Raw genomic sequence first — 14046 nt, forward strand, 5'->3', positions numbered from 1 at the left:
GTCTAATTCAGTCCAATGAATATTTTAGGCCGGTCCAATTTAATGTCTGGACCATCCAATCTGTTAAAATTTGTTTTGATTTAGATTGGTTTCAATCCAAACCTGGTCCATTGACACTTATATTTTCATCTTATATCAATATATCAGATATTGACTTAATCCAACCCAATCCAATATAAATTTTGTACGAACAGACCATGTTCAATCCAATCTAATAAATAATTTAGACCAAATTGGTCCAATCCAATATATCTTGTTGGTCCGTCCAATCCGTCCAAATTGATTTTAGACTAGACGGGTCCAATCCGAAACCGGTCTATTGACACCCTTACTGGGTGCACCTACCACCACTTATTACATGTTTCCAATAGAAGGCATATATAAGATCAAATATGTGGAAGTGCAGGCTCTCGGTGGTATATGGTATATACGGTTGGCAATGGGGCATCATAAATCAAAAATTTGTGGTACGTATAATTGGAAACATCCATTTATCATATTTTGAAAAAAGGTGTATAATTTGCTCATGCCTCTCTCCCTGAGCAGATGAGGAAGAGAAGTCAAAGGCTATCCTAATATACAACAAATTTTCTACAACAATTGACTTCATGACTACACTAATATTCCTATGAGGAAAACCATATCCACCTCAATAATTTAATAAAATGAAAAATATACAATTGACTTCATAACTACACTAATATACAACCACCAATTATCTATGTATGATTGATTATTAAGAATAAGATGACCTTAGGAATAAGTAAACAAAATTCTCATTCAACTCTAAAGAATTCTATCCGATCAGACAGTAGAAGAACGGTTTTTGTTTTTGTTTTTTTCTTTTGAAAGCCGACAGTAGAATGACTAATTGTAACCATACTTTATATTTTTATATTTTGAAAATAGATATACAGCATCTAGTTATGTAATCAATTAATAATTCGCATGCTAGTAATTATATGTACGCATGAGGTTGGATAAATGAAAACCAATTCAATAAGAAATATTGAGGAATAGGAACTGAATCCAACTCTATAGGGCCTGTAATTTTAGACCTAAAATTGAACCACTTAGGAAAATCAGGTCTGATCCGACAGACTGAATTATTATAAACCTGCTGAAAATGTTATATATTTAATATAACGGGTCTGAATCAATTTGGGGCAGGGTAGAGTCGATTTCAAACTGATAATAATTGGGATAATAGATCAAGAATTGAAACTGGTTCATCAGTACCAGATTTTAAAACCAGAATTGGCCCAATCGGTTTGGGTCCATCGGGTCATACCCAACTCATTGACAGCCTTAAACATGTATCAGTAATTCATAGTACATGTCTTTATATGTAGCAGATCCTAGTTAAGAGTGAATATATTAGTGATCCCTACATGCATGGGTTTTCGTGCATCATTTCTTGATTGGGTTATACATGCCTAATTTTTAGCAGATCAGGAATCTGCCAATGTCCTACTCACAAGAATCTTACACACACCTAGCCACAGGATATTACACTGTATATTGAAAACAACTCGCCATGAATGGTAACATACAAATATTGGAGACCTTCTCAATGTGCGGCTGTAGTGATGTATGGATAGGTGTGGGTAGGAGATCTGAATTTACAAGAAAACTATGCCAATAAACCTTCTATTTGTGGGTCTGCTGTTAAGAATGTCTTTCTCTCTTGAGTGGTTACCATTTTGAAACGAATGCACATCTGCACCCCACAAAGCGTGCCCAAAAAATGCCCCACAGTACATCCCAACAGTATTTTGAGAATATCTTCCAATGACAAGGTGTTCCCAATGCATACTGAGATGTGCATGTGGGATGTTTTTGAGGTGCACTCTGTGGGGCACAGATGTAAATTCCTTTGAAATAAGATCGGATTAACCAAACACATTGGCTGTTAAATGGGCTGTGAAACCAATGATATCGCCTCATGCCAATCATAAAATTCATAGGGCCCTATTTGTGGGTCAGCCGTTAAAAACGTCTTTCTGTATCATCATCATGTCTTGATTGGTTACTACTTTGACACGAGATCGGATTAACTGAACACATTTTCTGTTAAGTGGACTATGAAACCTATTATATCACCTGGCCCCATGTATTTTATGACCAGTGTAGGACATTATCATTGGATCTACAGTCTACCATATAGCCACCATCATGTTCAGCTAATCCAAGTTGCTTTGAAACCAGTTGATTGGTTTTAAGTTTTTCCACTATCATGTCTTTCTGGCATTATAGCCACCAAGCTTTAATTGATATCATGTAAAGAAAAGAAGAAAGATGCCTTGATTTTTAGCATCAAAGAACCGATTCTTATCAGTTTTAAGTGCACAAGAAGAACTAATAATAATTGTTTTATAAAGTACAAACTTAAAAGTAACTTTAGAATTTAAAAGTCATCAAAATTAATTCTCTGAAAGCATTCTAAGACAGCCTATATAGCGGAACGTAATTCATTCTTGAGCGATCTCCACAATGGCACATTGTTAGGGATTGCATAGCACTCCTATCTTTTGCCAACGTTGAGATCTTGCATATTAACAGGGAAGTTTGCTCAGTTTGCTCTATCTAATCATCACGAGGATTCTCCTAATTTCTTAACTCAAACCTTAAATGGGGATAACTCTCAAGATATATCCCTGTATTGTCTGCTTGAAAGGAATTGACTTCTGGTTTACCAAAAAAAAAAAAAAAAGAAGAATAAAGAAAGATTGCAAACTCTTCTATGGACTCCCCATCTCTTGAAGATGGCATTGCAGCGAGATCCCTAAGCTCTAACGTGCTCCTGCTTAGTAAAGCTACCTTAATTTCAAAAAATTCTCCATTCTCCCTTCTCTCAATGTAATCTTCCTTCAAAGTGGAATCTATGGACCCTTCCATGGAGGCATGGAGCCCAGATCTCCTGCAAACAAAAATTCTGTTCACATGACATCCAATCACATATTGGGGATATTTCCCGTACATTTATGTTAAATTCATTAAAAGGTTTTCTCAATGTAGGGCGAGATTCCCATGCTTTACCAGTGTGAATTATTGGGGTTAATGATAAGGGATAATCTCAGCCTCCAAGTATCGGTTCATGGGAGCTGAGATCATAAAGTAAGCAGCATGCCAATTCACAAGGGGTGAGAGTCTCATACTTGTAAGTTATAATATCTTACCCACTAATCTTATGTCACCTGAACTATTTTTTTTATCGGGTCATATGACCCTTCTTCTGCTAAGTGGAAGGATTCTATGGTTGATCTCCACCGTTCATTGGATAGATTACATAATCGGCTAGGCAAAAAGTTCAATCAAAGTCGAAATAAAAACTTCCCCCCGTCTTATGCATCACCTCTTCCTTTTTATCAAAAAAGAAAAAAAAAATCCCCGTCCTTTTTTTTTTAATTAGGCTCAGTTTGGAAAGAATACAAATACAAATATGTAGTGTTAATATATACAAAAAAATACAAAATACAAGATTTTGTAATGTACTCTACATATTTATATTTGTACTCCTTCCAAACCGAGCCTTAACTTCAGTTTTACCAAAACAAGACTTTGTATCGAAATTTTGTCCAAATGATAATACATCCATGAAACAATACTTTTTCAACAACAAATCATTTGACATGTTAAATAGTTATGATGTTTGCACCAGATATGGATCACAATAACAGGATCCGTATCATATCTGGATCCAGGTTTGGTAATATGGTAAGTTCCATGCCGGATCGCATCAGGAGCCATGTCTGGGTGGATCAGCACCAAGTCCGACCTGATTACTCAACAAACAAACAATTAACAATATGAAAAGATCAACCAGTTTGGTGGGGGACCCAGAATCCTAGATATCTCGATTCGATATATCAAATCTCAAAACTTTAGTAGCCGAAATCTGAAATCTTCCCCCCTCTCAAATCCATAAATTCTGGCTATGCTTCCATCTCAGAATTGATAAACTGTAGTGAGAGCTTGAGAGATCACCTTGAAAACCATGACCACAATAGATATGCTTGATTGATAGAAATCAATATTGTAATGTTGACACTAAAAACCTCAATTTTGATGCAAATCTAAAGCTCAATAACAAAGGCAATGTTGATTACATATATTTCAAATATTAATGTTTCTTCCGAAATTGAAGGTGCTTTCGGTCTTTGTAATATTGAGATTTCAAAAGAAGAAAGTAATGAACTCACAATAATTTAAAACGCACAATAAAATTTTCATTTTGAGAACAAAATTAAAAATAAGTATTTAAAATGAAGGAATAATGAACTTATTTCATAAAGGAGATTATGGAAATTAAAGGTTAAGAACAGAAAAATATCCCCTTGCACTAAATTAAAACTGTAGTAAGAATAAGAAGATGAATAGTAGTCCTACCAAAAACATGAAAAGAATTTTGGAAAAGGGAGTAAAACATGTTCGTTCTACATTTTGCATAGATCGGTTTGTGTGTTTACATCCATTTCAATCAGCCTGTTTTATTTTGGAATGAACATCTCTTCAACTAATTCATATCCACTCTTTTAAACACATTCAAACTAAAAATTTTCACTGGGAATGATGAATGGTGAGTTTCATTCCCTTTAATCCAAAACAAAACCAGTGCATATGTAGCCTCTCCATTCAACCATTGGAAGACCGATTTCATTTAACTAAACTTTCATCCTGCTACATGGTAGATTTCTAGACAGAGATTAGAAAGGAGATACAGTCGGGTGCGTCAGGATCACAACTCCAGAAAGAATGCGAATTAGAAGCTAGTTTGGCCATGCTATGAGCTGCCATATTGAAACTCCAAGGAGTATAGACAACCAAGATGTGAGGAGCTTGGCTAAGAATTTTTCTGCAATCAGCTGTCAATGACAAAACCCACATGGAAGGCCTGAAGAGTCAAGATACTCCACAACAAAGAGAAAGAATTCACCAACACATCCCCTTTCATGAGGACCTCAAAAGCATCAAAAAGTCTACTAAGTAACAGACCTTAAATGCTTAAAAGTCTTTAGCCACCGATCCCCAAAGAAATTTTCATTGAGGCTCCATCAATATTTACTCTAGATGATCTCTTCAGTCAAAAATAAAGCCTCTCACAAATGAGTCGAGCAATGGACTTTGGATAAATAGGAGTTAAAAATTAAAATATTATAATTGGGACAAATAATAGCATCTGCTACTCTCATGAATGGATAAAGTAGACTACACGTCACGAGCTTTTGACATTGATTCCTATATATGATAAGCCTCTCTATCTATACTATCGAGCAAGGTTACCCTAGAATCCGAAAAAGAAAAACATAAAACATCAAAAGAGACACTATCGTAAAGATGCTAAATAAACCAAGATAAGGCTCCATACAGGTTGTTAATCCAAAATAATATGGATCGCTTTGGAAGATGAGTAGATAGCATCATGGAGAAATAGTAATGCAAAAGGCCAACTTGCTTCTATATCTTATGTAATCAAATAAAAAATATCCTTTTGTGGAGAGTACTATTTGTTTCCTTCAACCAATTAAAACTTAAAAGTTTATTCAATCTTGTATTTGGTCATATTATCTAATTGGATAGATTTCACGATTGAAAATATCCAGATGGGGCTTACAAATTGAATGTAAAATTACCAAAAGCACTCCCAGGTTTATCCACATGGCCACGGTATTTAAGATTGGTAATACACGGTTACCTAATGCAGGTTCAGAATTAATTGATTAATAATTTAACATTTAATCTAAAATAATAATCTGAGCAAAAAACATGGAAGCAATTAAAGGGAGAAGAAAAGCTATTATTAAAAATTTTAAATATGCACAACCAATGCTTAGTCAAACTCGAGAATGATAAGGTATCAAATAACTAATTCAAATAACAGGCCTGAACATTCAACAGTGCACCAAAAGATCAAATAGAAAGAGTACCTAGAATCTCAGATAACAAGTGCATATGAAATCATCACCCAAAAAGAAGCCTGTCACATCAAAGATTTGGGACATCAACTATATTCCTGAGCATTGTTGCGAACATGAATTAGGTGTTATTGGCAAAGGTGTCTTTCCTTGTAAAATCTATCTATCCCTTGGTCAGCATCATAGACCTTGCCCGTAAGTTCAGAAATATTCCCCTAAACAGCATAAATTAAATCGTGAGTTTTAATTATTAAAAAAACTGCAGCACTGAAGAATGCAAATTAACAAATAACAAATCCAGGAAATCAATAAAATAGATACCAGCAGCATGCAACAAAGCTGTGAAAGATGACACGAAACTGGAGTGGCATATATTGGTGGTTTACCCACCCCACAATAGGCCAAAACTGCATATTTTTAAATCAACATATTTACTCATTTGAACCCCAAGTTTCAATATAACAAAAGGTTATACAATCACTTGCAAAACAAAGGTAACAAAACTGGAATATACCATCCATGCTGTCAATTGTACAGAGGGATAATCCTTCTTGAGTTTACTCTGGATCTGAACCCAGGGTCTTCCTGCATAGAAGAGGAATATTACAAAGAAACTATGACTTCTTCAATGATAAATAGATCCACAGCCAAATTATAAAGCAGCTGTTAAACCAAATGTTCAGTCAGTAATTTTGGTTTGATCAATGGTAACAATTTTCTTTTTTCAAAATTGCTGAAGAGAAAAACCTCATAAAGAGAAGGTGGATGAAATTTCCATTTCTAACTAAAATCAAGGGAAAATTTCTGGCCAAGGAACCTCATCATCATTTTCTAGGAAGTTGGTTAAGAAAAATGCCTAAACCACTGTTAAGTTACACACTATATTCCAGAATTTTCATAATTTGGCATCAGTATGGAAGGATACCTGCCATTCCAAGGAAGACAGGCTACTCCTTTTAAGCTCTATTAGACTTTTCTTTTTTATCAATAATCTTTATTAGACAATTCCTCACTGGAAGTGTGTAATGAAGTTTCCCTTTAATAAACGCAGAATATTGACCCAACAAATAAGCATTACTGCTTCCTTTTATGATTTTCTTCTTGAAGGAATCTATTTAATTAGTTAGCTATATATATATATATATTAAGTCCATTTTTTAGTTTGAATGGTTAACTGATTTCAAATAGTTGTTATGTTGAAATCATTAATTTCTCAGGATCTCAACATTTTTTGGAGGATGATATGCTGTAAGCTCTGTGAAATGGACTTACGTTCAACAACGAGCCCATAGTACAGCATAAACAAGATGTTATTCCAAGGAGAAGATGTCAGTTGCTCCAGCAACACCTGAAAAATAAGATAATAGGGCATGCTAGAATTATGTGATTTGTTAAATGATAAATGGACTTAGTTACAAATTTACAATCTAAGAATTCTTAAAATTAACCAAAACTAGTTTTGGAATTGATAAGACAGAACTTGAGATGGAAGAGAAATCAGAAGAACACCTTCTTTGCAACTGTTCGTGTATCCCTCTTCCCCTTGAAAATTTTATCCATCAATATGTGCAGAAAATGCCCAAATGGTCCTCCATAAGCAAATCCAAAAAGCTGAATTTAGTCATGTCAGGATATGCAACCACAGACAAATAGATACAGCCATTTATCAAAAACAAAAACAAATATATGCAGCCATAGATGAGTGAATGCACAAGTTTACTTTAAAAGAAATACTTGCAAATGAAAGGACACACCCACACCCACACAAATACACAGATAACCACAGCTTTGCCTGGAAATGGTAACTTATTTCTCTTGATAACATCCACTCCACCAAAAGAAAGAAAGAGAAAAAAAAATAAGAAAAAGAGAACAATAAGGTCGATTAATGGCCCTTGAAGAACAATAGAAGAAGAAAAAATAAGTTTAATTGTTCTTAAAACTCTTAGATATGGTACCAGTCTAAAAGTTCAAAACTTTAAGTTAATACAAAATGCAGAAAGATTCCTATTTTTTTATCTGAGAACAGAGTACAAAGGTTTTATTAATGATGAACTAAATAAAGTATAATAAATAAGGTACATAAACAATCCAAAGAGATAATGAGAGCTAAGTAACTTTCTATCTTCCCGTATGGCTGCCTGTAATCCAATACAAGAATGAAAAACGTGTTCCCTTAATCAAGGCCTGTCTATTTGCCCCTTCCTATTAACAAACTATCTTGGACAATTTACCTGAACAAGATATTCACAGAGGTAACCTAATATTAACCCACCCAAAGACTGTCTTAGCTGCCAAGATCCTAGACTATCCCTCATCAAAATAATAATTACTTGAGGATCACTTTCTACATTGAGATTGCCATAGCCCAAGGATTGGCGCAGACCAAGAACCTGTAATAACAAGAAGAGTTCTATGCTGATAGTCACCAACTACTATTGGATTAAATATATTAATATAGTCTTCACTTGATGGGTTCTGAAAAATCCTCCCACATCTTTAACACCTGGATTGCGAAGGCTGCACCTCCAAAATTTAATACATAAAGATTCAATTCTGTAAGAATGACATCCCGTTTTAACATTGTATTTGCAACATCAAAAGCAGGTGGTGCCAATACATGGTAAGCTTTGTAATCCATTTCAATTATTGTGTGGTCATAGGAATGAAACTGCATATATGACATTAAGACAAAATAATTTTCTAATTTTAAAGACAAATGATGCTGTCATGCCTTTTTAAGATATAAACAAAAGACCTCATTTCAGTCCACCAATAGAGATTTTTTCTAGTAATATCAAGAACTGGTCTAGCAATAAAACATGCATGAAAAGATAGTGCTTTTAACTGCTAAGTGCTAATGCTACAGGATTCACATGAATTGAAGTGCCATCAGGGAAAGAAATTGCATATATGACATTAGGACCAAATAATTTTCTGATTTTAAAGGAAAATGATGCTGTCAGGCCTTTTTAAGATATAGTTTAAAGACCTCATTTTAGTCCACCAATAGAGAATATTTCTAAAGATATAAAGAACTGATCTAGCAATAAAACATACATTAAAAGATAGTGCTTTTAACTACTAGGTGCTAATGCTACAGGATTCAAATGAATTGAAGTGCCATCAGGGAAATCTTCCCTTAATAGAAAAATGCTTTAGCAGTATCATTTCCCTTTGAATCATACTCAGATAAGCATTTTTAAGAACCATTTGGTACAAAGGATTGTTTCAAATGGTTTTCAAAACTCAGAGTTACTTTATATGCAAATTTCTTGCATATAGCATTCACACTTTTTTTATCCAATTAGAATGTGAATATGAATAGAAAATGACCACGGAATGGTAAAATCAAAGTTGCAAGAATGATGAAAACTGAGCACCATAGAAATATTTCTGTTCTAGAATGACCTGTGACTTGTAAGTCACTCACACCTGTGTGCAATACCAAATTTACGTTAGAGATAACATCCCTAGGAGTCCATCTGTTTCAATGTAAATGGAGCAAAAATTTTCTATGTGAAATATTCCAGCTATATTTTTCCTTTTTTATGATGAAAACTTTGTATTCAGCCCTTCAATATGGAATCAAATACAACCTAAAAAAAATATCACATGACAAAAAGAAAAGTAAATCTTTCATCATCTAGTAATGTTCTGTCCTAGTACTAAATAATTAACCACCATATTAATTAGCATTCGGAGGCCACACGACAAACCCACTCTGCCACTCATACACAAGAGTAAGTCAAAAGTACAGTCAAAGCTATCGAGAAAGACTATTTAGTTTGTGGTAGAAAAAACATTAGGAACCAATCTATGTGACTAGGATCCATACATAGTAAATGTTCTGACTCATTAAATCTTAGGATCCATACATGGGAATGACCGGATAGAAAAAGCAGTTCCAACTTTAGTTTTCTCCTCTGATTAGACTAAGGGGTTAGCTTGGGTGGTGAAGATTAACTGAAGAATGTCTGGGAAAAAGATCCCTGTCAGGGGCTCAGACTGCTCCTGGAAGCAGTGCTCACTGCAGCAAAGGACATGGGTTACAGACTTACAGAGGGCAAACGATGTATATGTTTTCATATTTCATAGTGGCAAGTGAACAAAAGATAAAGGAAAAACACAAAAATGTAATACATCCTGCAGATTATGATATTATGAAATCATGTCGCGCCATAAGTTGAAAATAATAATTGCCAAAACATAAGGCTCTTGTCTTAACGTGAAAATGAGGATGAAAATTTTGGGATTTTACAAGAAACGGATTCAATGATCCATGACCATAACAGTTTGGCAAATGTTTTAATGTTTACTGACAACCTGGCAAAATCCTCCTCCTTTATTCGGGCTTGGGAGTTGGACCTGCGGTGTAAGACAAATTCATACTAGTGGAGTTGGGCAACCAAGAAATATGTCCAAAAATGAGTATGGCAGAAATACATGTGCTGCTAAGATTGATTAGTGAAAAAACCAGAAAAAAAAAAAGAAAAAGAAAAAGAAAAAGAAAAAAGAAAAAGTAGACTAAAGATGTTCAGAAATGGTCATTGAACGGAACCTAAGAGTAGCTCTAAGAAAGTAAGTAGAATAGATGGTTTAATGACATGCACAATCTGTTGCAAATTGAAGGAGTTAGAGGGGCTAGGAGCAGAGAAAAAACAGGTGGCGAAAAACAGGATTTATGTTAGCCGACAAGGCTTAGATGATGATGATGACGACGACAAGACACGGATTCAATAAGTGGAGCTTAATTCTTCACTCGGATACCAAACTCCATTATATTCCGTGTTTCCTTAAGTTGGGATACAACGCATCACATCGAGGTTGGACAGGCCAACTGAGCTTTGAGCTTACGCACAATTTCCCACCAATAATTGGTAATAATAACAGAGCAAGGAATAGAATAAAACAGACACGCCAAGACACCGTAATTAAGAACAGAAAATTAGAAATATTATGGACGAAGGGAGGCCATTTACCACTTTAAGAAGAAGCCGTCTTAGTTGAAGTCTCTGAAATCCGGAGAGCTTCTGAGCGACTGAGTCGCTGATTCCCGCCAAAATACCGGCAGTAATCGCCTGCAATTGAATAGCCATTACCAACAAGGAAGTAAAGCAGGATCAGGTGAAAGGAAAAGAACCCAAATCAGAGGGGCTGTTGCAATTCAGAAATCAAAATTGAACGAAACGCATCCCGATTCTCAAATAGAAAGGAAATAAGGAAACCATATCATGTATACCTTGGTTCTCAAGGGATGAAGCTGAAGCTGTATCATGTATCGTTGCCATCCCTTCTTCACTATTGCCCCCATATTTTTTTCTGCTCAGCGCAGTGAAGAAAGAGAGAGATTCCGACTTTCTTCTTGTCCGTCTCCGGTGATCCGGTCTCTCCTCCTCCCTGACCTTCTTCTACTCTGCTAGGATATTAAACTATGATATTCGTATTACGTGTATGTCCTCCGTCTCTCGGAAGGACAAAATCGTCCTTGAAGGAAGGAGGGATGAGCGAAGACGAAGCTGTCACCTCTGGGCTTGGTTGGCCACACTCCACACTCCACAGTGGTCAGTGGGCAGATATTTTTCCTCTCTTTTCAAAATGAATGCTACCTCCCGAAATCGAGGCAGGATCTGCTCTCCTCCTCACACCTGGCGCCTCATACGCACATCCTATCATACATCGAGAACATCTCCCGTATTTATTGGTTATCATTCACGGGTATGTTCCCAATGGTGAATGTACCTGCGAGGCGCCCATTAGTGAGGAGCAGATTCCGTCACCCCGAAATCGGATTTTTCTCCTACCAACCAACTACCATACCTGAATACCTCCCCTCGCCCTCCCCTATCAGGCTATCACATTTCAGATGTTTTAACTTTTTTAACCGTCGTGTCTAACGGAAGAGTTAAAAAGACAAATATACCCTTATAAGTTATATGTTAGATTAATTAGATGATGGGTTTTTTTCTACTAAAACGAAATCCTTTGGCATTCAGCCCAGATGAGAGCCCCTGAACATATTACATTTCCACCCTTTTGTGGGTGGCAATCTAGGCCTCTTCCCAGTCTTTGCCACAGCAAATTACCAGTCAAATTCAGTGATGCCTGATGAACAAGTGTTGTTGAAATATTCCTAATTCAACCCACTTGAGAGGTAGGAGACATGAAGAAAGATATATACAGTGAAGGAAGAGCAAGCTCCCAATTCATATGTCAGAACAATTTTCTTACACTTCCTATTCTTCAAAGATCTTATTCTTGAAAGGGATTATTCCCAATAAAGACCAACAACTAGATAATGAAAGCTCGGGTTTGGGCTCAACTTTTTTGAGACAGTCCAAGCCCCATCTGAAAAATGTCAGACCTGAGTTCAAGCTCGTGGGTCTAAATTCATGTTTAAACCCGATTTAAAACGAGTTAGATTAGACCAGACCGTCAGACCATCCAGGTCTACACAAGAATTAAAAGGATCATAAAAGAGCAAAATTGGGTTAAATATTTTAGTCAAATGTGATGTCAGGTACAAACAGATCTTAATATATTGTTAACAGAGGAAATGTCTTTGTCTGATGACATCATCACAAGGTCATTTTACGAAAAGTAGGAGAAGTTTTTGAAAAGGGAGGTTTAAGTCTTTTTCCCTAAAGACAATGTTCCCGGAAAGAATCATGCTTGGGTTACCCTCTAGTTGTCTGATGTGATCAAATTTATAAATTTTGGAAGAAGTAATATTTGGGGTCGGACATGGAGTCTAGAATCATTCATGTCAATGGTTCTCATTGCCATGTGGCCATCCTCATGATCGCATTTAGTGACTAACCCACAGGGAATTCTTTCATTTTCCTTTGTGGTGACTACAAGTGCAACACTGCAACTTGGCACATATAAGAAGAGTGAGGAGGAAAGTATAGTTCTGTCATGTAATTGATAAGGTAAGTATTATCATATAATTGATGACTACAAATGGACCGGATTAATGATGGTTTGGACATGGAGCTTAGGTAAGCAATTAAGTATTGCCATATAATTGATATTTGGTTACAAGTTTTTTAGATGTCATGCCTTTCAGGAATCATAATCAGGCACATATTTAGATACAAATCCACAGAAAATATCTTTTATTGGGTAAACAAATGATTGGATCACTCATGGCTAGTGAATTGGGATCTTCTACCAATAAAACAAGTTCTAACCTCCTATCAATTTGATCTAACATCGCACATCTCACCGGACTCATCATAAAAGTGGGACCTGCCATGTATGAGATGTGCAGTGTCAAATCATGTTGGTAGGTGGTTGGAATATATATTGTTGGCAGGTGGACTCATGGCAAATCACCTGCAGCAAAGAATTGCATACATGTACTTCTACCGTCTCTAATCCCAAATTCAATAAGAAGGGTGTTGCATATATGTATATCTTTTACAAAGATTTCGAGCTCTAAGGCTACATTCACTTTGACAAAATAAGAGAAATGCAGAAAGCTAAGGGAAAATGGTTGGTGTTGGAATAGAAAAGTATAAATTCAGTTTAAATTCGCATTAAAAATGAATTCAACTATTAAATGGTCTGTTTTTCATTGATTCATGTTCCACAAGGTATACTTACTAGTTACCATCAACACTTCAACACTAAAGAAAAACTCAAAAGTAACGAGTTTTATCACCGGTTCATGTTTTTAGGTTCATGATGCTATTCATGAACCATAAGTTTTGCCAACAAATATACAATATTCTGTTTGATTGTGAATTGTGGTGGTTCCAAAGGAAATATAATTTTACTGTTGTATGCTCGGACAGAATGTTCAAACTTCAAACTAACGATATGTATTAGTACATATGGCATGATACGTGCAGTTTTTGAACCCATGGAGATGTCATGACCCAATTTAGCCACTTTTGAAGGCCAACACCCATTCTAGAGATGTCATGACCCAATTTTTGGCTCATAAAAAAGAAATAATCAAAAAAGCATCACCCCTTTAAAACACGTGATACACAACTTTCGTGTATTGCACATATCAATATTTTTTGGAGCATATCAATATTTTTTGGAGCATATCAATACTTTGAACCTTAGATGGACATTGGGAATTTGGGATAAGATAAATGCTAAAAAAGAGGCTTTTTAA

At 35.6% G+C, this 14046-nt stretch overlaps 1 protein-coding gene across 1 annotated transcript; it reads right to left on the minus strand.

The window, feature by feature from the left end:
- Positions 1-5776: 5776 nt before the first annotated feature.
- LOC148875329 (peroxisomal membrane protein PMP22-like) lies at positions 5777-11799 on the minus strand. Its single transcript, XM_088964461.1, has 7 exons — positions 11158-11799; positions 10898-10996; positions 7425-7526; positions 7188-7263; positions 6430-6500; positions 6237-6322; positions 5777-6130 (listed from the first exon to the last, which is right to left on the minus strand). Exons 1-7 carry the CDS (start codon positions 11227-11229, stop codon positions 6079-6081), a joined length of 558 nt encoding a protein of 185 aa, XP_088820587.1. The 5' UTR covers positions 11230-11799; the 3' UTR covers positions 5777-6078.
- Between the last annotated feature and the right edge of the window lie 2247 nt (positions 11800-14046).

Source organism: Nelumbo lutea, chromosome 1 (genome assembly GCF_056320005.1).
Source record: "Nelumbo lutea isolate HS-2025 chromosome 1, American lotus-T2T, whole genome shotgun sequence".
Lineage (NCBI taxonomy): Eukaryota > Viridiplantae > Streptophyta > Magnoliopsida > Proteales > Nelumbonaceae > Nelumbo > Nelumbo lutea.